General features: G+C 38.6%; 1 protein-coding gene across 3 annotated transcripts; it reads left to right on the forward strand.

Annotated features, from left to right (window-relative positions):
* Positions 1-2,518: 2,518 nt before the first annotated feature.
* etv1 (ETS variant transcription factor 1) lies at positions 2,519-27,312 on the forward strand. 3 transcript variants are annotated; one of them, XM_060898145.1, is made up of 12 exons: positions 2,519-2,703; positions 3,009-3,087; positions 3,382-3,429; positions 7,494-7,547; positions 10,651-10,780; positions 12,928-13,119; positions 14,791-15,044; positions 17,209-17,277; positions 17,745-17,813; positions 19,776-19,945; positions 26,055-26,156; positions 26,327-27,312. In XM_060898145.1, the coding sequence occupies exons 1-12, from the start codon at positions 2,659-2,661 to the stop codon at positions 26,546-26,548; spliced, it is 1,434 nt and encodes a 477-aa protein (XP_060754128.1). In that variant the 5' UTR covers positions 2,519-2,658; the 3' UTR covers positions 26,549-27,312. The 3 variants fall into 3 exon arrangements, with proteins under 3 accessions (XP_060754128.1, XP_060754129.1, XP_060754130.1); XM_060898146.1 differs by lacking the exons at positions 2,519-2,703; positions 3,009-3,087; positions 3,382-3,429 and adding an exon at positions 4,171-4,231; XM_060898147.1 differs by lacking the exons at positions 2,519-2,703; positions 3,009-3,087; positions 3,382-3,429; positions 7,494-7,547 and adding an exon at positions 10,368-10,420.
* The last annotated feature ends 385 nt before the right edge of the window (positions 27,313-27,697 follow it).

A 27,697-nucleotide genomic window follows, 5' to 3' on the forward strand; every position in this document is an offset into this window, starting at 1 on the left:
GCAGCTGTAAATTAGCTGTTTTACATTTCTTTTTTTCTTTTTCTTTCTTTTTTTTTTTTAACTCCACAACACTTGTTAACATTATGTGCAAATGTAATTGGGAGCTATGCTGAGCATCAATTATAACTCAACATCAACATCAAGAGGGCTGTAAATATCAGCCTTACTTTCAACTAACCCTCAAGCTTTGCTGATAAAAGCTCACAGACATTTACAAAGATAATAAGAAGGTAAATGGTAGTAAATGCCTCAAACAGAGGCCTTCTTAGATCTTCACTTCAGAGGAAACGCTAACATGGCATTTGTAATCTTAGGCCAAAAAAAGATACAACATGACAACAATAAGATTAATAGTAAGTGTTAGGCCAAACGGTTTCTGGGAGCCATTTGGAACGAAACACTTAATCTCATGAGCCAGTTTATCAGGTTCACTAACATTTAGCTGATTGTAACTTGTAGAATGTAGACTGATGCTATGAATGATTTGTAGCCCTCCTCTATTAATGAAACCATGTCAATATTAATCACTGAGAATGATCCACCAGCGAATAATATCTGGCCAGTGGTGGACCCAGAGACTTTTTAATGAAGTAGGCTACGCTTAATTGTATACAGATTCTAAAACATGTGCAGTAATGTTTTAGTTGACAAGGTTCACACAACATTCCCAGTTAAAACAAAAATTAATATTTTGGAAATACACTACCGTTCAAAAGTTTGGGGTCACCCAGACAATTTTGTGTTTTCCATGAAAAGTCACGCTTTTATTTACCACCATAAGTTGTAAAATGAATAGAAAATCTAGTCAAGACATTTTTCTGGCCATTTTGAGCATTTAATCGACCCCACAAATGTGATGCTCCAGAAACTCAATCTGCTCAAAGGAAGGTCAGTTTTATAGCTTCTCTAAAGAGCTCAACTGTTTTCAGCTGTGCTAACATGATTGTACAAGGGTTTTCTAATCATCCATTAGCCTTCTGAGGCAATGAGCAAACACATTGTACCATTAGAACACTGGAGTGAGAGTTGCTGGAAATGGGCCTCTATACACCTATGGAGATATTGCACCAAAAACCAGACATTTGCAGCTAGAATAGTCATTTACCACATTAGCAATGGATAGAGTGGATTTCTGATTAGTTTAAAGAAAAGAAAAGAAAATCTTCATTGAAAAGAACAGTGCTTTTCTTTCAAAAAGAAAGACATTTCAAAGTGACCCCAAACTTTTGAACGGTAGTGTATTAGTGTTAATGGAGTGGCACGGTGGTGCAGTGGTTAGCACAGTCACCTCACAGCAAGAAGGTCCTGGGTTCGAGCCCAGCGGCCGGCGAGGGCCTTTCTGTGTGGAGTGCATGTTCTCCCCGTGTCTGCGTGGGTTTCCTCCAAAGACATGCAGGTTAGGTTAATTGGTGGCTCTAAATTGACCGTAGGTGTGAATGGTTCTTTGTCTCTGTGTCAGCCCTGCGATGACCTGGCGACTTGTCCAGGGTGTACCCCGCCTCTCGCTCATAGTCAGCTGGGCAGGATAAGCGGCTACAGATGATGGCTGGATGGATGTCTTTGAACTGTGGCGGAAACCGGAGCACCCGGAGGAAACCCATGCAGACACGGGGAGAACATGCAAACTCCACATAGAAAGGCCCTCGCTCGAACCCAGAACCTTCTTGCTGTGAGCCGACCGTGCTAACCACTTACACCGCCAACGCCTAACGAAGTAATAAAAAGATGATCATGGGAACTGTTTTTATTCTAAGGAGCATGTAAAGTTCCCAAATGTGATTGTTGTTGTGTGCACAAGTTATTATCATGTGGGAAGATGCTATTATGAGATAATTACTTGTTGACACGAGATAATAACTTGTGTGAACAAGGTTTGAATAAATCACCTTTCGGGACTTCAGGGCTCTGTGTTATTGTGCGAATTCGCTCTGGTCGTGTTAGAGCAGTGTAAACAGGACGGTGGAGGGCAGACGGGGCGCTCCGGGGTTTGGCGGCGCGGCGCTCGGAGCCAATGAGAACACGCAGCGGCGGCGCGGCTTTGAAGGCAGAAGGGAGGCCGGGAACCTGGCGGAGCTGCTCGGCGATATTTGTGCCGTGAGAACGCGGAGACTGAGCGCCTTTTCCTGGTTCATCCTGTGGATACAGCACGGTGCGTTTCACAGAGGTGAGTGCGTCATTTCCGCTAGTTTGGAAAGTCCGCAGCGTTGCGTAAAATCCCGAGCGTTCCATGAGCACAGCGCGCGCAATATAAACGCACACGTTCGGCTTGTAGTCGGTGTGAAACCCGGAATGTGTTTAAGTGATACTTTATCCTACCGTCTGTTTATAGTTTATACCTGCTGTATGAAATGCATCGGACAGGTGAGTTATAAACCCGCACCGACGCTGAGCGCCACTTCACACGTCCGGAGCGCAGATCGCCAGATTACACGCCTGTACGCGTCTCAGTGAATGGAGCATCTCAAAGCGGACCTTCTCTGCAGGTTCGAGCACTTCATTCATGCTTCCCCCCGTCCCCCCCTCCCTCTCCACTAAAGCAGCTTCAAGCCATCCTCTCAGAGCAGCTCAGGCGCTGATCGGACGGCGCACTGAACGCACAGCTCCAGCTCACATCTCCACTCCGATCTCTCCCAGAGTCCGAGTCCAAACTGCTGCAGAATGGACACACTTTACGACCAGCGAGTGCCTTTCAGTCATGCACATGTAAGTAGGTTGCAGGTTGTATCACAGATGCACACAAAAGTCGGTGATATTTCATGGAACAGCTGCTTACGCATTACTCTTACACTGATTACTCATGATGCGATGGATTGTATTGGATGAAGTGAAGCAGTGAAGTGAAAATCTTCTTCATAAATAAATAAATAAATAAATAAATAAATAAAACAAGCAAGCAAGCAAACAATAAAAAAACAACTTTCATTTCAGTCCAAAATGAACACCACAGCCCGAGCAGCCTGGCTCATCTGGGATAAATGGATTTGTTTGTCTGTTTCTCAAATCCACAGGGAAAGGCATGCAGTAACAGACTGGCAAAAGAAAAGAAAAGGAAATTCATTAACTCTGACCTGGCTTTGGACACTGAGGGTAAGCACAGAACATGTCGAGGGGGGTGGCTCGACGAGGCAATCTTCATTTCACGGCTTCTTAACATTTCACAAAATGCAATTTGCTTGTTTCCACCTGCACTCTGTGCTGTAAAATCTCAATTACAAACCACATGCCTTTGAAGAAGCTTCACAACACACTCCTTCAGCTCTCAGATCCGGGCTGAGGTGTGCGTTGTTGGACTAGAATGGCAAAAACTGAAGTCTGAAATGAAATAAACCAAGATAATCACTGTGGATGGTTTTCTGATTGAACGCCTGTCCTTTGTCGCAGAGCTTTTCCAAGATCTCAGCCAACTTCAAGAGACCTGGCTGGCAGAAGGTAAGTGTTTTTTTCTTTTGTGTGTGTGTGTTCTGTTAAAAGCTTGGCCTTGTTGAAGTTATCTATAGTTGGTTGGATGATCAACAAGCGCTTTTGTGTTAAAGACAGAGAAAGAGAGGAGAGAGAGAGATAAAGTGGGGGAGGGGAAAGCAATATGCCTCAAGTTACAATGCCTAATATGCAGTCCAATTAATGCGTGTGTGGCGAAGGCACCTCATGTGTCATGCATACATTAAAGAGGCAGAGGAGTCTAGAGGGAGACCGAGGAGCTTCTACTGCGAGTGTCATCACAAATTACCAGGAGAACTTGCGATCGCACTCACTCTCTTCTCCTCCGCTTTTGGCAAACACTAAGGCAGCCGAGCCACCATCACCACCACCACCACCACCACCACCTCTCTCTCTCTCTCTCTCTCTCTCTCTCTCACACACACACACGCACACACACACACACACACACACACACACGCACACACACACGTTCTCTCGGCTTCTGTCTTTCTCTCCCTTACATCCTCTTATAGTGTCTATATGAATCTTTCTAAAGAACTCCAGCTGTCAGTGCTGCAGGTTAAGTGTTTTTTACTTTTTGGACAAATGGACAACTTTTGAAAATGCTCAGAAGGGTTGCATTCTGAACTGCAGCCTCTTTTTTCTTTTTTTTCTTTCTTTTTTTTTTACTTTTCTGAGTTGATTGATTTTTTTTCTGATGGAAAGACATGCTTGTTATGGTGTAACGGGATGCTTCAGGACTTGAGCGCCAGCGTCTTGTTTCCTTCTTGCTTACAACACCGGCCTTTAGGTTAGTGGTGTGTGTGTTATTCTGTGATATTTCTGGCAATTTAACATATTTGTGGCTATTTGTGCTTGAAAAAGTTTAGTATATAATTCAGAAAACTCTTTAGAGGTAAAATTGCAAATCTTTGGAGAGGTAACGATAGTAGTAGAGTTGTGATCGCAGCTAATCTTAAATATATGTGATTGGAAAATGTCTTCATTTATTATCATTTGACCAAAAGATTAACACTATTTTTGTGAATGTGTTTTTTTTTTTCCTGAAAATTAAATAATGTGTGTGAGCATAAAATTGTTAGATGGCTAGTTTAGAACATTATTTACAGAAATTTTTAATAGATTTTTTTTTTATGTTTTCGTAGGCTTTATTATAGACTTCATTATATTAGACTTTATATTTGTAAGAATGCAACGATTTTTATTATATTTTTAATGTTTATTTATATTCACAGACTTGAGGGGTTTTTTTGTTTTTATTTTATTTAATTTTGTAACTTATTTCTTATACTACTATATTCTAGTACTGCATTAAATATTTTTGGACAAGTTTATAACGCATGAATATTCATCAGAACCTGAAAGAAGCTATAGTTTGGATTACTAATATCTTTCCAAGCAGTTTGACCCAGAAGGTCAACCTCATTGTTTATGTGCATATTTTAAATAAACAAAATAGATTGTCACATTAAAATTATGCAAAGTAGTTTTGTAAAACTAGGACCAGTGCTTTGCATTAAGGACATATTTCCACGATCTACGTCTTTGCCGTTTATGATATGTGCTGTACACGAAATAAGTAATTAAATTAATGCGTGTGTTTGCGTTTATGATTTCACTTTTTAGCCTTATTTTCATCAAGAATTATAACTGGACATTACACGATTAAGTCATAGCATTTCAGAACAAAATTAATCACGTGTTTATAATTAAACTTTTATCATGAACTTGGTGAATTACAGTAATAGACTTTACAATTATTGTGTGCGTCACAAATGTTCACTGTCATAAAATGTGTATAAAGACATTATCATTACCATTAAACGGACTAAAATATGACTCGGCGCACACATAGGTGTGAAAGAATCTCAATATTTGATAACCTTAGATCGTCGTCATGTATTCTTTAAGACGTTTAAAAATCCTCGCAGTACTGCGAAAGAATTTTGGAATGAGAAGCCCGCTTAAGAACAGATTTGAGGATACTTTACTTTCCTCAGTGCCAGTGTGATTATAGCGAGTCCACCTCAGGGCCTTTAAAAGAATAAGACATCATTTAAATATTTTAGTGCCTCAGGAAGGAAGATGGGGATTTAAAAAAAAGAACTGTCCACTGCTGTGGATATTATAGTGACGAACCCAATTCAGTCTGTCTTACATCAGTCAGCGGCCGTGGCCAGAGGTTGTAGGCAAATTGTAGATAGATTTAATGGACGACTTCCTGTCCATTAGAACCAAAACGAAGAACTACTGGAATCATTTCAGAGATTTATCGTCTCAGGTAATTGGAAAGAAGAGTAAGACGTATGAGAGACGGACTGTATTTCCGACACGAGAGACGAAAGAGGTGATTGGGTGGTTATTTGACATGCATGTGTCATTTTCGCCAGGGCACCCAGCTGTGTCTCTTGAGGAAATTTCGGCACTTTTGTAAAAAGATATTTTTATTTATGTTATGCAGGGAAGCGTCTTCTGAAATGGTAGTAAGAATTGTGTAAATAATTTATCATGTCAAGTCAATTAGGCTGTAGGTTCATGTAATAAAGGTAGACTCCTGTTTAGTGTCACGTTAATGTAAAATTGTATGGAGGAGCTGTAGGAGTGTGTTTGTACCATCGTGCATGTGTGTAATGACTGGGGCCTGCATTTTCACTGTCTACCTGTCTCTCTTTTTTTTTCTGTGAATGACGGCAGTACTCCAACTCCCAGGCCGTCCTCAGTAGTGCTGCCTGGATCAGCTGTCTCATTCACAGGCTCTCTCATTCACCCTGCTGAGTCCTGCAGCTTTCTTCCTTCTCCTGTCTCTTCATCTCCCTCTCATTTGCATTAACCTATACTCTCTCTCTCTCGTGTTTCCTTTCTTTCTTTCTTTCTTTCTAACATCATTCTAAAATAGTTGCTAATTGGTAGACATGACCGTTATCAACTCCTTTTTCGTTGTACATTTGAACCGATCTGTCAGATGGGCGGCAGTTTCATAATGGTGACGTTGCTGTGCAGATCTGAAGTGCTGTTTGAGCTTTTAAACAGCTTTATAACTACTCAGGCTCGTACCATAAAGATAAGTCATCTGTCAACTGCCTTGCATGCAATATGTGTTAGAGTGGACACGAGTGTGTGTGTGTTTTAAGAAAAGCCCAAACACAAGTTATCGCCCTCATTAAACCAAATAAAAGTGCAGTGTATTTGTATATCTATCTTGGTGCGCCCTGACCTGTTATTGTTGGTGTGAAAATGGAAATCCATATTTATCACTCCAAAATGAACGTGCTAATAGCCTGGCGCTCAGAGGTCTCATACTGCTTTTTGACTCACTGGCTTTTACACCAGATCAGGCTTGTGGGAAACAGACACACACTCAAAGTGTAAAATATGTGGAACATAAACATGAATAAGCGTGATTGCAGTCTGTACTGAAGGATTCATTATTTTAGCATTAGGCAGCAGTGGAGGAGAGATGCTCGGTTTGGAGGAGAGCCGACACGGCAGGTACAGGTGCATTCACCAGTGGGGATGTGTCCCAATTAGACGGTGTGAACAATGGGTGTTTATTTTTTTATTTTTTTTTTATGGGGGGTGCACGGCTGTCCCCCTATCTTGCCTCAAAGAAAAAAAAAAACAAAGAGAGTAGAAAACATGTTCTAAAGCGAAGATTTAGTGTTGTGAATTTTTTTGGTGCTTGGAACACTCAAAAATCGAATATTTCTTTCGATGAGCTGATTTAACCCTCGTTCACCGAATTTTATCTCAAAACATGACCGACACAGATTCAGGATGTGTTTCACACGCAAGGCCCTGCTCTGTCCAGCAAATGAAGTCTAAATTAGATTATTGACATAATTAGAGGATATGTCTCCTTTGTTATAAATGAATAAATGTCCTCATGCATAGAATGACGATTTTTGATTCATTACTGTTTAAATCATTGGAGCTTAATAGAGGAAATGACTTAAATACAGATTGTGTTAACTCTTCGAGTTAGCCACAGGCAAGGAGGAAAGAAACTAATCTGGTTCTGTTCTCATCTTTTTTTTTCCCCCTTCTCTGTTCAGCTCAAGTTCCGGACAATGATGAGCAGTTCGTTCCTGACTTTCAGGGTGAAAACTGTAAGTGTCATAAATTAAATTTTGCTTTTCATACTATACCTTTCGAAAATTACTAAAGGTTTTACATGAGTCGAGAGTTGATAGTAAAATAAATAGTCATTTCATGTTTTACATGTAAAAAAAATATATATATATATATATATATATATATATATATATATATATATATATATATAGTATAAGCTTTTCAGGTCAGGTTTTATAAAACTGTCATATATATGTATCACATTGTTTAGTAAAATATTTCATACCAATTTGTTGCTATTGCTATAAGTAAATTAAGGATTAAGGTCAGACTGATTTATAGGTTGTGTGGTGTGTGTAGCTAGCTCCGGTACTACTTTAAATGGCCATAGGAAGTAGACTTGGCTCGGGACAGTCAGCGGATTCAGTGCCAGTGTCGGAAGTGGCATGGACTGAGTGTGGCACAGTGGGGTATAAGGCCAGCTTATGTCTTAAAGAGAAGCCAAAACACACCACCGCACTGAGGATGCTGAGAAAAAAAAAAATAGAGGGCTTTGTTTTGTGACAGAAATTCACCAAGCAGCACACAATGCTGTTATTTATGAGAGTACTGTATCCTGCTGTAATTCTCCTCATCATGAGTTCAATCAGCATCTCTCGGCCCTGTGTTTGGGTGTAAAGTGTGAAACAGTTCGGACCGTGAGATTACAACGACAGCATTTATACCAGCCAGAGTTTTATTGTGTGACCTCACTTCAGAATAATATCCCGCTTTACCCAGTATAAACCTCCACAGTGGTGAATACTGTGCACTTATTGTCTTGAATCAGCCGGTGGTTTGTGTACCGGACGTATATTTTTAAATGCACATTCATTTGCGTCCCTGCGCGCTGTAGTGCTGTGCCACTGAGCCGACTCAGTGCTGTTAGCTGGCATTTGTGGATGCAGGCGAGGGAAGAACAGAGCAGGAGAGGAGGGACGGGCAGATGGTGGGAGGGCGAGGGCGCGGTTGTGGCGCTCCTGAACAGGCAGCCTAGCGTGCAGCCCTCCCATATGTGTCCACGCTGGCACGGCCCCTCTCTCTCACTTTCCCTCAGCACACAACCACACAAAGCACGGGACTATGAAAGAGACCAAATGAAGCTGAATAAACTCGAGGGATTTGAGAGAAAGTAAAACTAAATGATGGGAAATAGCCATGTTTGGGTCTGTAGGGAGTTTTCTTTAAAAAAAAAAAATGCAGCCTAGAAGTTCAGAGTATAACACCATGATATTGTGTTTAATAAAAAAGGCTCTGTGTAAGAACTTAGGATTCCTCAGTTGACCTTTCATTATTTTGATCGTTATCTAGCAGTTTATTTAATAACATGGTTTTTATTAAATGTGAGATTTGCCTCAGTGTAACTTCATGATTATGAAAAATATACAGACAGCCCTTAATATTGTAAGCAAGACGCCCATGTCAGGAAAGCAAACAGTGCAAATTAATAATTAATCATTTGTTATGTATTTACAGGAAACCAACATATGACTAAATAATAATAATAATAATAATAATAATAATGCATAGTGACTATATCGGTTTTATAGAACAATGGGAAGTGTGTAAATGTGAACGGGAGCTCTGTCAGTCTTTAAACTATCATCCAGATTCTGAGGAAATGAATAATACCAGCAAATGCCACAGACAAATCCTTCATAATGCCGTCCATTAAGAGAAATCAATGTGTCTGTAATTGCTGCAATCTTGAAAGAGTCGCACGCATGACGTCCCCCGCTGAAAATAGGGTTTATCTTCGCTGAAGAGCAAATACATGTTGTATTGATTGATATACTTTTGTTCCTCAGACTAAAATCTATAATGATGTATTTCTCTGTACTTTAAGTGGTTCTTGTTTTGGTCCACAGAAAATAATCTGTAAATATTATTGTACTGAAAATAATATTGGATTTTTGAATTTTGTTGTCGTTCTTTTTCTGCGCTAATAAAATGATTAGTGCATTGATGCACTGATATTACAGTAAGTAACACACCTGCTGGTACTCACTGATCACGACATTAAAAATACGACCTCATTTTTAAATGCATTGCTTTATCCATCGCCCCTGTGCCTCGTCTATCCTTTAATCGTGTTAGTCAGTTTGTTCCACAATACTTTGTTTGCTCCGAAAAAGAAAAAAAAAAAGTAGACTTAATGTAATGTAAATGGCTGGTGAAATTGAAACCGTGTGTTTGGTCAAGTCAGAATCCATCATCATCAGCTGTAATAACGCATCTCCACCCTCATTACACCCTCATAATTATGGCGACGGAGCCACTGCTTAACGAGTGTTACTCTGTTCGACATTGTCAGAGGTCTTTATCTTGTGCCTTTTTAACCTCCGATCAATGATGGTAAAAGGTCAGTTCTCTCAGGGGGTTGGGAATTAGTCTCCATGATTTTCCACTATGGTGAGGACAGCTGCCAGAGGAGCGTTTTAAGGACAGCTGCCAGTGGAGTGTTTTAATAGACTCTGTGACCTTTATTTATCCTTTACGGAATGGACGGAAAACTGGATGGATAGATACTGTAGATGTCCAGGTGGTTTGATAAGTGATGAAAATGAATATTTTCCAAGTGTAGCCCAATCCATCCTGAGTGAGTGGCGGCAGCAGCAGTGCCGCATTACTTCTCCGTGCTGTACAGACTGACTAAGAGCTGCTTCGCTAGGCTAACTGACTTAGCGCTGATCTTTTCTCACTGGGACAGGAGATTCATCAGCAGTCGTTGAGCTCTTAACAGCCCTTTAAGGCATGAGAAATGGGAATGGTGTGGGAAGGCGAAGAGAGAGAGAGGAGACATGATCAATGATATCCTTCTCATCTGGGCGATATCTGCATACAGCTAAAAGAGAGCATGCATTTTTCAGTGGGTCACACGGACACCAGGAAATGACATGTTGCTTAGACACAATGACATACACTGAGCATTTCATCTCGGGTTAACTTTTTATATCACAACATGTGCTTTAACAACTCATTAAATTGGTTTTCTCAGAGTGTCTCAGCACCTTGCTGGTAGCTGAAGCCCTTTTATCAGTGATTTTTTTTCTTTTTTCATTGGTTTATTCTCTCTTTCTCTCCATCACACGTACACAGTGGCATTCCACGGGCTGCAGTTGAGGATAAAGCGTGAGCCCCACAGCCCCTGTGCTAATCTGGGATCCTCCTGCAGTCAGGAAAGACCCTTCAAGCTCCAATATGGAGAGAAATGCATGTACAACACCAGGTATGGTCAATCACACACACACACACACACACACACACACACACACACACACACACACACACACACACACACACACACACAATTCACCAATACAGAATTCAGATAAGACTCAGAATGATGTGTCTGTGGTCTTTTCTGAGAAAAAACATCGCAAAGGATTACCAGACAATGAAAACCATAAGACGGTAGTGCTCCTTGAATGCATTATACTCCCTTTGATATACCACATTCATTACTGTATCAACTTTCTGTTAGTTTCACTGTAGTAAAACTACTTTAAGAGACCAACAGACAGACTTTCCCATCACCCACACAATATGTAGCTGCAATATGAAATAACTTTGAATCGTCTATTCTTTTCCCCTGTTTAATCGTCCTGCTGGCTTCTCTTGCTGTGGTTAATTTTTTCCTGATTAATTTCTGCAGCAGCCACAGTCTGCATGAAGAAACCCACAGTCCAAGTCTGCATGGTCCTGTTCAAACATAGTGTGATTCACTTTTGCATGTGTGTGTGTGCAGGCAAGATAATGCGTGTCGCATGGTGCAAATATGTGACCCCTCACCGAATCCAGGGACACATGTCGGCCGAAACGAATCCGAGATAATCGCAAAAGAAGCATTTTTTTTCCGAAATTTGTGATTTTTGTTTTTTTCCCATCATGTGCAAGTTGAGATCTTGAAGAATGCAATCAGTATTTCAGATAATAGATTGTTTTGTTGGAAAAGCATACATTTTTTGTTGCAAATTGTCTCGTTTTTGTCAGGACTGTAGCCTGCTGGGGGGTGTGGGTAAATTACCATATGGGCCATTCACATGATGATTTAAGTCATTTGTTTTGTTTTTTTCCGCGAATCAGCTGCATGATCCGAGTTGAGCGCATGGCTACTTAACCTGCATACAGGCGTGTGATTTCACTATGGAATGAGTTACTAAACAGAGCGCTTTCTTACGGTGTGAGTAATTTTTCAACCACAAAACGTTAAAGTATACTTTAGGACTTATTTTTGTACTTCATAATTGTGTTGGGCATACTTTGCATGGAAGGAAAATTGACGTGGTGATCTTTGTTTACATGAAAGTAGTATCGTGCTAGCTCGTAGGGGGTAGGGCTTTCCTTAATGTCATGCCCATTATGTGCCCGCCCTACACCCAGAGTAGCTGAGATGGAAAACTTTGAGGGCGATTTTCTCCCTTTTCTGTTTTAAGAAGTATACGCTTTCAAAAGGCCACACATTCTTCAAATATTGTCAGATCTCCACATGGAAGGCATCATTGGAAAGCTTAGAAACTGTACTTTCTGAATCTGTCAATAACTCAAAATGCCCCCGGGCCGACATGTGTCCCTGGATTCTGTGATCTGCCACATATGTCTCCTAATATTTATTTTTTGCAATACTGTAATACTGCAGAGTGCATGGGTCCAGTCATATGCTGTTCTTATTGGAGACCCTTGCGCTTGGTGGTTCCGGTCTGAGTGAAACTATGTTTTCCGAAAATAGTGGTGCAGTATTCATAATTTTCACCCCGCCTCACCTCACCTCACCCCCACCCCACCCCCCACCCTCAATCCCACCCCTGTTTTTCATTCAGAAGAAATTGTGCTATGTGAAACAAAACAGCAGGTGCATCTAAAACCGAAAGGGAAAAAAAAAAAAGTGCAGTTACTATATCACAATACATGTACCGAATTTTCTTTCCACTTGGACAGCCATCCCTGTGAACCATGGTTGCCTGGTTACAGTCATCTTTCCATTTCCATTGATTTGACGATGCACTCATGACATTCCATGTTGTAAAGGGTGTAAATTGGACTCAAACGAAGACTGAAAAATACGACTAGCTCGATGACACCTGAGCTAAACTAGCGAGCTCAGTGCAAACGATGTTTTCTTTTGAGCTGAAGGATGAAATGGTAGAAACGTGCGTGTTATGTTTAAATGAGTCTGAATGGCACGTAATTGCATTTGCAAAGTCAAGGGTGAAGTGTTGATGTCAGCTGCAGATCTCACGTGCAAGGTAGTTAAACAAAGTTCTCCAGCTAATGTACACAATTACGTGCATTTCCATCAGTTTCTCCTGACAGAGCTGCTTTTCTGCAGATCGCTACGGCTCTAACCAAACTCCTCTCATTCCCTGCTGATTGCAGTGTCTACGAGCAAAAGCATGCAGCAGGAATGAAGGGCTCCAGTCCTGCGACTACGCCCTGCAGCACGCCCGTGTCCCCCCATCAGCACCATGTGTCTCCCAGCGCTGGCCTCACCCCCAAACCAGACAGAACATACCCCCACCTCAACGGCCCACATCCCCTCCCTGACAACACCTACAACATTGACCACAGGTATTTATGCAAACGCTGAGCCAAAACAGGCTTGAGCTAATTATACATACAGGTCATAGTAGATTTATACCTGTACCTGGCACACTGTGTTTAAAGGGTCATGATGATTAAATCAATTGCCTTTGTACGCAGTCAATATTCAAGATTTATTCATAAAGCTTATTAAATACCAGAGAGATCTGCTGGATCTGAAACAGTTTCTGATCCCAGGATTCTAGGATTAGACAGTTTCTTATCAGAGCCACAGTCAGCAATAATGTTTATTAATAATAGTCCATCCATCCATCCATCCATCCATCCATCCATCCATCCATCCATCCATTATCTGTAGCTGCTTATCCTGTCCTACAGGGTCGCAGGCAAGCTGGAGCCTATCCCAGCTAACTATGGGCAAGAGGCGGGGTACACCCTGGACAAGTCTATTAATAATAATAATAATAATAATAATAATAATATTTATTACTTATATAGCGTATTTTGCATGCATATATGATCAAATGCACTTATATATCAAGCTTATATCAAGCTAGTCATATCAATAATCCCTTTATATGAATCTAGCCTTCATTTCTATACTATATAAACCAGACAAAGGTCTAACACTCTCTTATAGGCATGTTATCACTTATTACTAAGAATCTTAAAATAATTATTAACGTACTGGCTGAGAGGTTGGGGTTAGTCATGCCTTCTGTTATACATTAAAAACAAATGTGATTTATCAAAGGAACACATTCTTTAAATTATATTATTAATATATTCACACCAAAACAGAGGTAGTAACAATTGAAGTCAAAGCGCGTGAGTTTTATTGTCATTCGTCCGTATAAAATGTGATTTCTTCAGGAGCACGGTGCAACAAACAACGCAGTTGAGCAGTACACAGGACCAAAAGTACAACAGCAAGACAGTGTAAGACGAGTGCAAGTGCAAATTATATAAGAAATGAATAAACGAGACAGTGCACGCTAACTAACCAGGAAAACACAACAGGATTGGATGGAAGAGATCAGTGTCAGAAAAGTATAGCAGAAGGATTGACTGTAAAAAGTGTCCCATAGCTTGTTTCGAAAGCAGAGAAAGCACTGGAAAAAGATGCTTCGCAAAACACTGATGGCAGAAGGTTCATTAATCATTAATTATTTAATGTCAACAAACTGGAAGGACAATAAGAATAAATGTCATTGCCCCAACTAAGTGGGACGGTGGGAACGATGATGATTGTCATGCGGAAATGAAATAAAATAAAAACAACGTTGGTGGATTTGGTCTCCGTGTGTGTACAAGTCAACAATAAGGCACAAGACGACAAGAAGACAGTAAAAAATGCCGAGTCACATAATAACTAATGTGATACAAGAGATGTAGTAGTATAATTTAATAATAACTTTAAATGAAAAAGCAATTTGATACAGAAAAAAAAAAAAAAACATTTTTCTATTCCAAATTGAAACAGGGATGCAGCTGAAATAGGAGTCCTGCTCGATGAGAGACGTCAGAGGTACTTGAGTTTCATTAGGAAAGGTTTATTCAGAACTCATGCTGTATTAACAATCAACATGATGCACAGTTACATTCATGAAAAAGCGTTTAAAGTTCATTTTAATTTAATTTTTTTTTTTTTAAATCCAGTTTCCATGCTGACTTTGCTGTTGTAATGACTTTCCTCAGGTTCCGGCGTCAGCTGTCAGAGCCGTGTCATTCGTTCCCTTCGCCGGCACCGGCTCCGATGGGGCGAGACGGGCGTCCCTTGTACCACAGACAAATGTCTGAACCCAGCATTCCCTACCAGTCCCAAGGGTTTAAGCAGGAATACTCGGATCCACTGTTTGAGCATCCACTCATGGTGGGAGCCCCCCTGCCTCAATCCTACCCCCCTTCTATGATGATAAAGCAAGAGCCGCGAGATTTCACCTATGACTCAGGTGAACACCAAAAAAAAAAAAAAATCTTATTAATATGTTATATGTTAAGGAGGACGACATTGTTCTGTAGACATTAGAGCAAGATTTTCTCACACTGGGTCTGTGTTAAATAAAGTACAGTATTATGATGTGTATCTTAGTTTTAGTTTTGGTCACATTTTAACCCAAATTCTCCTTGTGTGTGCGTAAAACAGAGTACATTTCAGCTTATCCTCTCTTCTGGAGTGCATTTTTACTAATGAATTAATTATACATAGCGCACAGATGTTTAGCATTTGGTTAGCGGGAACAGTCAGCCTAAATTTGCTAATAACCTCCCCTCAGCCGAGTACTAACCTCCCCACAAGTATGACAGGAAAGAGTCTGAGACTGTTCCGGTAAATGCTGTGGTTTTTTTTTTTTTTTCTAAAGGCAGATCGCGGCTGTGTGAGGGATGGGGTGACTGATAGAATTAGTGCATTAGTAGAGAAAAGGGGTTCTGGTCTCATTTCCTGAGGGCCTGGCTGGAGCAGGGAGGAGAGAAGGGCCCCTATAATCTCTCCCACAGGGCCCCCAGGCTATTGGCTCAGCTCTGGCATGAATGAAGTGGCGTTTGCTGTTCATTCATTAAAAAAAAAAATACGGTAGAGGTACACTGGAGCAGCCTGTCAGGAAGGAATGTAGCGTCTGGCCCTCAGCTGCTTCCTGTAGTGGTTATATGAATTAGGACACATGCTCTAATCCCCTCTCCTGAGAAACAGACATGTCGCTTTGCATTTTGGGAAAATAAAATTGAAAAGCTATTTATAATTAAGATTCTGAATCTATTATTTGATGGTCATATTCATGACAGTATACTATACATTTTATTTAAATATTTTATTTTGCAGTTTGTGTGTGTATATATACTCAAAATTGCACAGCCTTCTGTATAAGGACCTGTTATCTCCAATAATCATCAAGGGACAGACAGTGGAAGTTGTGAATGATTTTAAATATCTTGGCACTTTTATAGATAGTAAACTCATTTTTAAAGAAAACACAGATTTTATTTTTAAAAAGTGCTCACAACGTCTTTACCTACTCCGTAGACTCAAAAATTTTGGTGTGAACAAGGACATCTTACAAACAGTGTATAAAAACCTTGTTGAAAGCATTCTATCATTTAATATGATCATGTGGTATGGTAACTTGAAAATGCAGAGAAAAAATAAGCTACAGAGAATAGTGAATATGGCCACAAAGATAATAGGAAAGCCACAAAAGCACTTAAGTATAATGTATGATGAACAGATTTTAAACAAAACCAGGAAACTCATAAATGACCTTTCCCACCCGCTCCACTGTGAATTCGAGCTTCTACCCTCTGGGAGGCGTTTTAGAGTGCCCAACGCTAATAAGAACATCTTTAAAAACTCCTTCGTCCCAAAAGGAATAAGGGCGATAAATAATACAGGGATTCTTACTTAATTCACCCCAGTCCTTTTTATTGGTCTGATTGCTTATTTATTATTATATATGATATTTATTACTTTTTAGCTATTTCATTCTTTTAAACACTCTTTTGAGTGCTAATGTATTTTTATAATAACTTAGTTTTCTCTTCTTCTGTTTTTACAAAATGTAGTGCTTGAATGCTTGATTTGTGTATTGTGATTTTAATGTTTAATTGTTTAAATGTTTGCGGTGAAACTGAAGACAAATTTCCACATTGTGGACAATAAAGTATTCGTAAAACCAAACCTATATAATAAAATTTCATTATAGCTTCTTTTCTTCGTGGGTGAAAACCTCGTCATGTTTTATGTCTTCGCCTTGTCATTTAGAAGAATTTAGTCCCATAAAAAGAGCGGTGTTTGTTGTGTGCTGTAGAGGAGGGAGGGCAGTGGCTAATTTAATTAACAGTAATTTCCTCGACAGGGCCATTACTTGGATGAGGTCTTGTAAGATCTTTTTAGGCTCAAATGAACAGGGTTAGCTGTTTTATCGAGCATTCACTTAGAAACTGCACCTTTGCTTTCTTTGATTGAATTACAATACAAGATAACATGATGAAAAATATAGCACCGAATGCGTGCAGGTTTTTGATCCTTTTTTTATGTGCCTATGTTGTACTTTAATTTATGGCACTGGGAATGCATTCCTGTTCAAGTCTTTTCTTTCGTTCCTTCTTTATATTTTGCAGAAGTGCCAAGCTGCCACTCGGTTTACCTGAGACAAGAGGGTTATTTGGCTCATGCAAACAGAACTGAAGGTATTGTTTAAAGCTTCATTCCATTTGCCAGCTGTGTTGGAGGAGGCTATGTTTTTGCCTCCGTTTTTTTTTTTTTTCTCCCAGCGTAACTCAAAAAGTAGTGAAAGGATTTTGATGAAATTTTAGGGAAAGGTGGGCCATGTGCCAAGGAACACTTGATTAAATTTTGACACAAATCTGGATATATATGCGGATCTAGGATTTTCTTTTTTCTCTATCCCTAATGTAACTCAAAAAGTAGTCAACGGATTTGGATGAAATTTGGTGTACAGCTTTCGTATTATTCTAGGTTCAAGTGATTTGATTTTAATGTTGATTGGCCGAGGTATACACTCTACCATGTGCCCTTCTAGTATGAACATTTGTTTTATCTAAAAGGAAATTAGGGCCTGTGTTTTTCTTTTGTGTTCCTGTAAATTCTGTACATAATAGTAATAATAATAATAATACTTGTCTTGTTTCTGCAGGTTGCATGTTTGATAAAGGCGCCAGGCATTTCTATGATGACACGTGTGTAGTACCAGAGAAGGCTGAAGGTAAGTTTTAGTTTGGAATGTAATCATCGCTGTAGACAATGGGTACTAAGATTTCAGTCCACTATCCTTTCCAAACGTATCAGGAACTCAGGGTTATTTGCCACTGCAAAGCTTTATATATTGAAAGATTCAAAGACGAATGTTTTTGCTGTTTGAGAAAACCATGTGTGTAAGTGTGTAAGCTGTCTTTCACACACCATTTGTTTTGTTTTATTTTGTTTTTTCATGTGTTATAACAGTACATATTGTCTCTAAATATGAATATAAGCATACGTACACACCTAACACACAGCTCGAATTGCTGCAATCTCTTCATGAATGAAACCTGATATTAAAGATATCGGACCTTCGGTTTCACCCATGCAGACTAGTGGAACAGTGATGTGTGTGTGTGTGTGTGTGTGTGTGTGTGTGTGTGTGTGTGTGTGTGTGCGTGTGCATTTTGGTCCCAGCATATTGTGCTTTCAGCAACAAAGATACTTAGAATAACACAATTCAAAACTGATTCAATTAAAAATAAATGTCCAAAACAATTACTGTTTTGGGGTATCACTGTATTTACTGATATAATGTTATAAATAGCTGCTGGGTTTCAGCTTTACACACGCAATGAAATAATTTCTGAGAAATGAATTTCTCATTTGTATCATTTTCATGTCAAATGAAGTGATAATGTAAAAAAACAGACAAATTCTACTAATGTTGCTATCTCAAAAATTAGCAAAACTAAAATTTTACTCCCACTAAAACTGTAACCATTACAGGGTCAGGTTTGTTTGCTTGTTTGTTTGTCCAGAAGGTACACATTTCTATCATGAGGTATACCTGTATATTACAAGCTATTGACAGGTGTCCGTGCTTTCACAGCTTAGTTGTTACAAACTGACAAAAAATTAAGTATATTTCAATACCAATTATTTAATTGTCCTTAATATATAAAGGTTAAATAATAATATTTCAGTAAATATAAAATAAAAGCCAATTATTTATACATTATATTTATTAAATTATATTTGTTGTAAAATATTCAAACTTTTTTTTACAAATAATTACATATTTGTAATTTATTATTTTTCTGTGCTCACTGTTTATCAACACTAAATATCATGATAAATATTACAACATGATACTTATCACTTGATACTTAACATATTATCCAACTCTAATTACATGTGCGCTGTGACATGATGTTTGCCATTAGGATGTTCAGATTTGGAAAAATTAATATTGCCAGGTAGTTTATTTAACAGTTATTCCGTGAATTCGAGTCATACATGAGCTGATAGCCGAGTCGGCTATAAGCCATGTACGACGAGATTGAGTGGAATAACTGTTTTATTCTATCCACATTCACTGAATTTTGAGAAACAGAGTATTTTTATTTTTACTTTTTGCAAATTCGATAAATAAAAACTTTATACAAAATGTCCGACAAAATAATTTCCTCTTAGAATGTAAACAAACTGGCAAAATCACGGTAGCAATTTATGAAAAATGCAATAATAATAATTCTTGAAAAATAAAAAAAGATATGTTCTTATCATCAAATACTTTTATACTATATTTTTGTTACTCTTTTTTTTTGTATTTTTGGGGGTTTTGTTTTCGGGTAGAGTTTTTATTTCGTCCTCGGTTGCTTTAGCAACACGCTCCTCCATTTTGTTTTTCTTTACTCACAGTATATGAGCTGTTATCCTAGTAGTAGAGTAGCCAATCAGAGCACACAATTGCTCATATCCAGTGAATGTGGATAAAATAATTACAGTTATCTACATCTAGTTCCTGTTATTTTCTATCTTTAGGGATTTTCTACATGAAAGATTATTTCCTACTATTCTGGATATTCTACATTCCGATAACTAAACTCTAGTTTTCCGATTAAAATGCAGCAAATCTGCATTGCTTTATTGTTGTCCATTATGACATATAAACCTGAGCTGATCAGCTGTTTCATTCCTGCAGGGGAAATCAAACAGGAGGCAGGGCTTTACCGTGAGGGTCCCACCTATCAGAGGCGTGGCTCACTGCAGCTCTGGCAGTTCCTGGTGGCCCTGCTGGACGACCCCTCCAACTCCCATTTCATTGCGTGGACTGGCCGAGGAATGGAGTTCAAACTCATCGAACCTGAGGAGGTACTGCGACCAAAGTTAATCCTACCATCACTGATGTGTGATTAAGTGAAATTATGCAAAATAAATGTCCATAATATTTTTCATTAAGAGCCATTCAGAGATTATTAAGACTATTTCTGGACGGTTTTAACCTCAAGCTTGAAATGCTGTTTTCTAGCATTTAGTTTTAGCCACTGTTTCAAGCTTAAAATTAAAATAGTGCAGAAACAGGCTTAATAAAATTATGTTTATTTGATCATAATCTCATGATGAGAAAAATTACTTAAATCTATCTATCTATCTATCTATCTATCTATCTATCTATCTATCTATCTATCTATCTATCTATAAACAGTTATTCCACGAAATCGAGTCGTACATGAGCTGATAGCCGATGAGGTGCATAGCGTCGAGTTGGCTATAAGTCATGTACGATGAGATTGAGTGCAATGACTTTTATTCTATCCACATTCACTGGATTTTGAGAAATAGAGCATTTTTATTTTTTTGCAAATTCGATAAATAAAAACTTTATACAAAATGTCTGACAAAATCATTTCCGCTTAGAATGTAAACAAACCGATAAAATGACAGGAGCAATTTGTGAAAAATGCTATAATAATAATTCTTGAAAAATAAAAAAGATACGTTCTTACATTCAAATACTTTTATTCTATATTTTGTTGCTTTTTGCATTTTTGGGGGTTTGCTTTTAAGTAGAGTTTTTATTTTGTCCTCAGTTAGTTCAGTAACACGTTCTGCCATTTTCTTCTTCTTCTTTAGAGTTTTTTGGTGGTTGGCAAACCAACGTAAAGGTGCATTACCGCCACCAACTGGACTGGAGTGTTTGGAAGAGGAGATATTGGGTGGAAAACAAACTATTTTTTTAGCTATTTCTGGGGTTTTTTAATGATAACAGTGATATATCTGACTTGATGCACTCCATCATTTTGTTTTTCTCTACTCGAAATGAGCTGATAGCCTAGTAGTAGAATAGCCAATCAGAGAGCACAATTGCTCATATCCAGTGAGTGTGGATAGAATAAATAAAAAAATTATATATATATATATATATATATATATATATATATATATATATATACACACACACACAGTGGTGCTTGAAAGTTTGTGAACCCTTTAGAATTTTCTATATTTCTGCATAAATATGACCTAAAACATCATCAGATTTTCACACAAGTCCTAAAAGTAGATAAAGAGAACCCAGTTAAACAAATGAGGCAAAAATATTACACTTGATCATTTATTTATTGAGGAAAATGATCCAATATTACATATCTGTGAGTGGCAAAAGTATGTGAACCTTTGCTTTCAGTATCTGGTGTGACCCCCTTGTGCAGCAATAACTACAACTAAACGTTTCTGGTAACTGTTGATCAGTCCTGCACACCGGCTTGGAGGAATTTTAGCCCATTCCTCCATACAGAACAGCTTCAACTCTGGGATGTTGGTGGGTTTCCTCACATGAACTGCTCGCTTCAGGTCCTTCCACAACATTTCCATTGGATTAAGGTCAGGACTTTGACTTGGCCATTCCAAAACATTCACTTTATTCTTCTTTAACCATTCTTTGGTCGAATGACTTGTGTGCTTAGGGTCTTTGTCTTGCTGCATGACCCACCTTCTCTTGAGATTCAGTTCATGGACAGATGTCCTGACATTTTCCTTTAGAATTCGCTGGTATAATTCAGAATTCATTGTTCCATTAATGATGGCAAGCCGTCCTGGCCCAGATGCAGCAAAACAGGCCCAAACCATGATACTACCACCACCATGTTTCACAGATGGGATAAGGTTCTTATGCTGGAATGCAGTGTTTTCCTTTCTCCAAACAGAACGCGTCTCATTCAAACCAAAAAGTTCTATTTTGGTCTCATCCATCCACAAAACATTTTTCCAATAGCCTTCTGGCTTGTCCACGTGATCTTTAGCAAACTGCAGACGAGCAGCAATGTTCTTTTTGGAGAGCAGTGGCTTTCTCCTTGCAACCCTGCCATGCACACCATTGTTGTTCAGTGTTCTCCTGATGGTGGACTCATGAACATTAACATGAGCCAATGTGAGAGAGGCCTTCAGTTGCTTAGAAGTTACCCTGGGGTCCTTTGTGACCTCGCCGACTATTACACGCCTTGTTCTTAGAGTGATCTTTGTTGGTCGACCACTCCTGGGGAGGGTAACAGTGGTCTTGAATTTCCTCCATTTGTACACAATCTATCTGATAGTGGATTGGTGGAGTCCAAACTTTTTAGAGATGGTTCTGCAACCTTTTCCAGCCTGATAAGCATCAACAATGCGTTTTCTGAGGTCCTCAGAAATCTCCTTTGTTTGTGCCATGATACACTTCCAGAAACATATGTTGTGAAGATCAGACTTTGATAGATCCCTGTTCTTTAAATAAAACAGGGTGCCCACTCACACCTGATTGTCATCCCATTGATTGAAAACACCTGACTCTAATTTCACCTTCAAATTAACTGCTAATCCTAGAGGTTCACATACTTTTGCCACTCACAGATATGTAATATTGGATCATTTTCTTCAATAAATAAATGACCAAGTATAATATTTTTGTCTCATTTGTTTAACTGGGTTCTCTTTATCTACTTTTAGGACTTGTGTGAAAATGTGATGATGTTTTAGGTCATATTTATGCAGAAATATAGAAAATTCTAAAGGGTTCACAAACTTTCAAGCACCACTGTGTGTATATATATATCATGGTTTTCCCCAAAGCATTTTAGCGTATCGGGCCCGATACTCTTGCTCTGCCTGCCGATACACTTAGTCGCTTTAGTTAAAATCCAATACGCTTAGATTTATACTGATACGTTAAAATTTCCTACCCACAAGTTACTAGATACATAGGAGAGCAAATAACAGATCCACTTACATACTGATTGATATTTGTGTTAAATAAGCGGTCTTTTTTTCCAATGTTTGTGTTGTTTCTGTCAGAGTAATATGTCCGCATGGTATGATGTAAACCAACTGTAATCTGTTGGCTACGTCAGGATTACGTGTTCAAACCGTCCAATAAAAATATCGAAAGAAAATGTCAAACATCCCGGAAGTTTCCGATTCATTATAAGCGATCTCATTGGCTGCCGATGTTGTCCCGCACCAGACGGACAAAGCCGACTGACTTTAATAAGCTAGGAGAAGACTCACTGGACAGTTTGATCCACATCAGCATGGATGATGGCGAGATGGACTATGAGAGGGTTGGCCAACATTGGGACAAGCAAAAGCCAAGGAAAATGAATCTGCTTTAAAGGAGTAGAAAACTTAATTTATTAGTTTGGGTTTGCAGAAAGATGATGTACTTATAAACACTCTCACGAAGTGAAGTTGTCCAAATGTGTCAAATACAGCATAATTTCAAATAATAATCATAAGCATTTTTGGCAGTGTGATGTCACTGGGATCCATTTAACAAAAGGCGGCTCCGGATTATTCTTTTGTTAAAGGATCACAGTGACATCACACTGCCAAAAATGCTTATCATTATTATTCCAAATTATGCTACATTTGACACTTATTAACACAATCTCTTCATGAATGTTTTTATAAATACATAATCTTTCTGCAAACTTAAATGTATGAATTAAGTTTTCTTTTCCTTTAAATATGTTTTAATCTTAATCTAGTCCATTTAATAAAGTGCCAAAATTTAAACTTTATAATATGCAGTTGCCTTAACTTTCAGTGCATCTTAGTTATACATATATTATGGTAATTGTATCAGAAACATTCTAAATCATTACAGTTATAGTAATACAGCAACTTATTTTAAGGTGGCAGTTCTTAGGTTCAGATCCCTTTGTGATCACCAGGAGGTCATGATGATCGATTCTCTTCATTGGATTGCATAAGATGGAGCAAACCACTGTTCATATTTTCATGCACATTTTTGTTACAACACTACTTGATCATAGATAATTAAGTGCAAGGTATCCCCGTAGATTTTCAAATCTATCGTATACCTCAGTAATCTATAACAAAACAGTTTAACTTGCATGTTGAACTTTAAGGTGAAATTTCAAATGTGTATACATTAATACTATTTAGGTCAGAAATCATTGAAACAGTGGTAAAATTGATCCTATAATCATGTATCAAAAACCTCTCAGAGACCCTGAAAATGCACCTGAGAGCATCTATTTTCAAAAAATTTTCTGGGGGGGGCATGCCCCCAGACCCCCCTAGTTTCACTTCGCGCCATTGGCGCTCAACTGTCTGTGTTTTATCATGCCAGAATTTAGGGCTTTAATTTTTTTCTGGGCTTTTTAGGGCTTTAAAACACTGATATATATATATATATATATATATATATATATATATATATATATATATATATATATATATATAAAAAACCTATAGAGTTGTGTCCTCTGTAGTTGACATTTGTTTTTACGTGCACACCCTCTCACTCTTTCAAGCTAGTCACTTGAATCCTGGTGTGTTGTAAAGAGTACATCCTGGGCTTTCCAATGATATATCATGTGACTAGGAGGGTTGCTGGGAAATTCCTAGTAAGGAAATCACAACAAAAGAGAACTTGAGAAACACATTTTTTTCTTGGTTCCCAGGAGGTTTATATATATATATATATATATATATATATATATATATATATATATATATATATATATATATATATATATATATATATATATGATTGTGCAATGTATTTAACCCTTTAAAGTACAAAGATGTACTTTCCTTATAATATGCTTTTAAGATGAATAATTGAACAATTATATCACATTTCACTGTCATTAGCCACAATTATTACCAATAAGCAATAAACAAATAAATATAAATAAATTACAATTATTGCAACTTAATATAAACAAGGATTGACTTAACTTGTTTTCATTTTGTAACACTTACGAGTTTGGTCGTGTTCATTTAAGATTTAAAAAGGACCTTCAGGTTCATGTTGATGGAAAAATAGTCAAGCTTTACTTGGATTAGAAAATAAAGAACAGCGGTGGGTTTCCCAAAAGCCTCTTAATGCTAAGAGTGTCTTAACTAGGAGAGCGAGAGAGAGAGAGCATTCATTGTGCTGCTTGCACTACCATTCAATGATGATCTTTCTGCTGCGATGATTTTGGGAAACTCAACACTGATCACTTAACTGTTTTTTTGTTTTGTTTTGTTTTATTTTTTTTAGTTAAGTAATTTTTCATGGTGCATTGTTATTCATAAAATTACATTTAAGCACTGCATTAATGATACCTAAAGCTTTAATGACATTTCAGTGAGATTAGTACGAGATAAGGCCGGTGTTAAATCAGGTCCTGCAGCGCTAATATACTGTGAGTTACTTCACCACTTGATTATTTCATCCAATTTACCAAATTTAAGCCAAACCTTATTTAGCCAAGTCAAGTTATTTTCACTCCTCCTTCAAACCACCATGTTAAATGTTGAGTCTGACCTCACGGCCATGTTTTGATGGCCGTAAAGAAGGCCAGGCCTTATTTAATACACAACAAGCTTTTATGTCCATCCAAACACAACACACAGCAGAGAGCTGACTGCTAAATATTTCGACAGTGAAAGATATGTTGACTGGCTGAGGTTTTTCAAGGAGACTAACAGTGCTGCATTTGTGAGCTGCATCTAGCACAGCAGAGCTCACTTTAGCCTGTGTGTGTGTGTGTGTGTGTGTGTGTGTGTGTGTGTGTGTGTGTGTGTGTGTGTGTGTGTGTGTGTGTAGGAAGCTGGCACAGGCCCATTGGGCAGCTGTAGGGGACAGGGGGCCAATTCATGCCATCAGGTGACCCAGGGCTGCGGGGTTTGACCAGGCAGGTGGACGACGTGAATGAAAAAAGGCCGACTGTGGCAGGTTCAGGGAAAATAGAGGGAGGGAGATTTGAAAAAGAAGCAGGGGGTGTACAGACAGGTGCCATAACATCTGCCATGCTTCACTCATCCTAATGAGCACATCTCGAATGATACATACAGTATGTCCACCTGAAGGAGTTTTAGAGACTAAAATAATATGTGTCATATATTTAGAGACTATTCCAGGATAAAGACTGATTGGGTTGAGAATTAATGAATTCTTCTTTGGTGCTTATGGCCATTTTTTATTCCGAAGGTGGCACGGCGCTGGGGGATCCAAAAGAATCGCCCTGCCATGAACTACGACAAACTCAGCCGCTCGTTACGCTACTACTACGAGAAAGGGATCATGCAGAAGGTAAAGGATGTGACAAAGCTAATGCATTATGAAAAAATGTATTACGTTTTATGTAATATGTATTACTTTTTCTGCAAAAATCTATTACAAAGTAGGTAAAATATGTTCACATCCATGTTCAAGCAGCACCATAAAGTGAACCTGATCGCATCTTTTTTATGGCTCTTTAGGTGGCGGGTGAGAGATACGTCTATAAGTTTGTATGCGACCCCGAGGCCTTGTTCTCCATGGCCTTCCCTGACAATCAGCGGCCCGTGCTGAAGACCGACATGGAGAGGCAGATCAACGAGGAGGAGACAGTGCCACTGTCACATTACGACGAAAGCGTGGCATACGTTCAGGACGGAGCTTACTGCAACCCGCACCCTTACAGCGAAGGCTACGTTTACTGATCATCGAGCACAGACTCTGCCACATTGATCTCACCTTTTAAAATTCGTAAGAATTCACAACTAGTATGAAAAGTTATGAACGTTTCAGTGTGTGTGTGTGTGTGTGTGTATGTGTGTTGGGGGGAACCGCTCGTAGCTTTTCTTACAACTCCATTCATATGAAATCCAACAACGACAACAACAAATAGAAAAATCGCTCTCAGTCATTAGAATTCTTACGAATTTTGAGTGAGATCAGGACTTTGGATTCCTCTTTCTGTCGTCTCCGTCATTCCCCGGGACAAAGAGTGCACTTTATGGACAGAGACGGGCAGCGTGTAAAACCTACTGTCCTAGTTACGGTAGTCGCTCCTTCGATGTTTGTTTCTTTTTCAATAAATGTGGGGGAATTTGAGCATGCCAGATTCACATACGGCAAATTCTGAAGAAATTGGCTGTTTCTGGAAATATGTGTTCATCTACTTAGGCAGGTTTCTAGTCTGGAGAACGTGGGTGAATAAATCTCAACCTCTTTTACTAAGATCTCTTTAAATCATTTGTGGAGTGCTCATTTATTTTCATTACCCATCTACTTGGTGTCATTCTGAGTAGCAGCTAATAATTCAGTGTATTTGTATCAGAATAAAGCCGATCAAACTCTCCACCGTGAAACGAAACAAGCACACATCTGAGGTGATTCATGATTCAGCGGGTGAGCAAGAGCCCATAAAATACACTTACCTGTTATTAAGGAATAAGTGATGAAGTACTACAACGGAGGAACTACAAATGTCTGTGTTGTTTGTTTCTTTTGGACGATCAGGTCCATCCTGAACATGGAGAAAATCGAGAAATAAACATTCCAGATGGCTGATTGTTTAAGATTTGAAAAATGGTTTGACCCTATCCTGTTGTCATTTGATTTCATTCATTTATAAGATTTAACAAATATATATTTTACCAGGTATGCCCTTCAAACCATTCAAATCCATTATTTTAAGGAAACTCTTGTTTCATAATTTCACTCATTCCTAGGCCAAACCTGTATTGTAATCATTATGTACATTTTAACTTTCCTGTAGACGTTTTTTTTTAAAGAATTCATCGTCAAGGTTGGAGATAAATGTTTAATTTCCTAACACCTCCATAATCTCTGAACATATGAACATG

Source organism: Neoarius graeffei, chromosome 17 (assembly GCF_027579695.1).
Source record: "Neoarius graeffei isolate fNeoGra1 chromosome 17, fNeoGra1.pri, whole genome shotgun sequence".
Taxonomy (NCBI): domain Eukaryota; kingdom Metazoa; phylum Chordata; class Actinopteri; order Siluriformes; family Ariidae; genus Neoarius; species Neoarius graeffei.

What these genes read in the sequence shown, in the direction of transcription:
- etv1 (XM_060898145.1), top strand. Translation starts at nt 2,659, where the DNA reads ATGGACACACTTTACGACCAGCGAGTGCCTTTCAGTCATGCACAT. An exon ending in AGATTTCACCTATGACTCAG is followed by an intron (nt 15,045 to 17,208) that starts GTGAACACCAAA and finishes TATATTTTGCAG; the next exon opens with AAGTGCCAAGCTGCCACTCG. An exon ending in AGTACCAGAGAAGGCTGAAG is followed by an intron (nt 17,814 to 19,775) that starts GTAAGTTTTAGT and finishes TCATTCCTGCAG; the next exon opens with GGGAAATCAAACAGGAGGCA.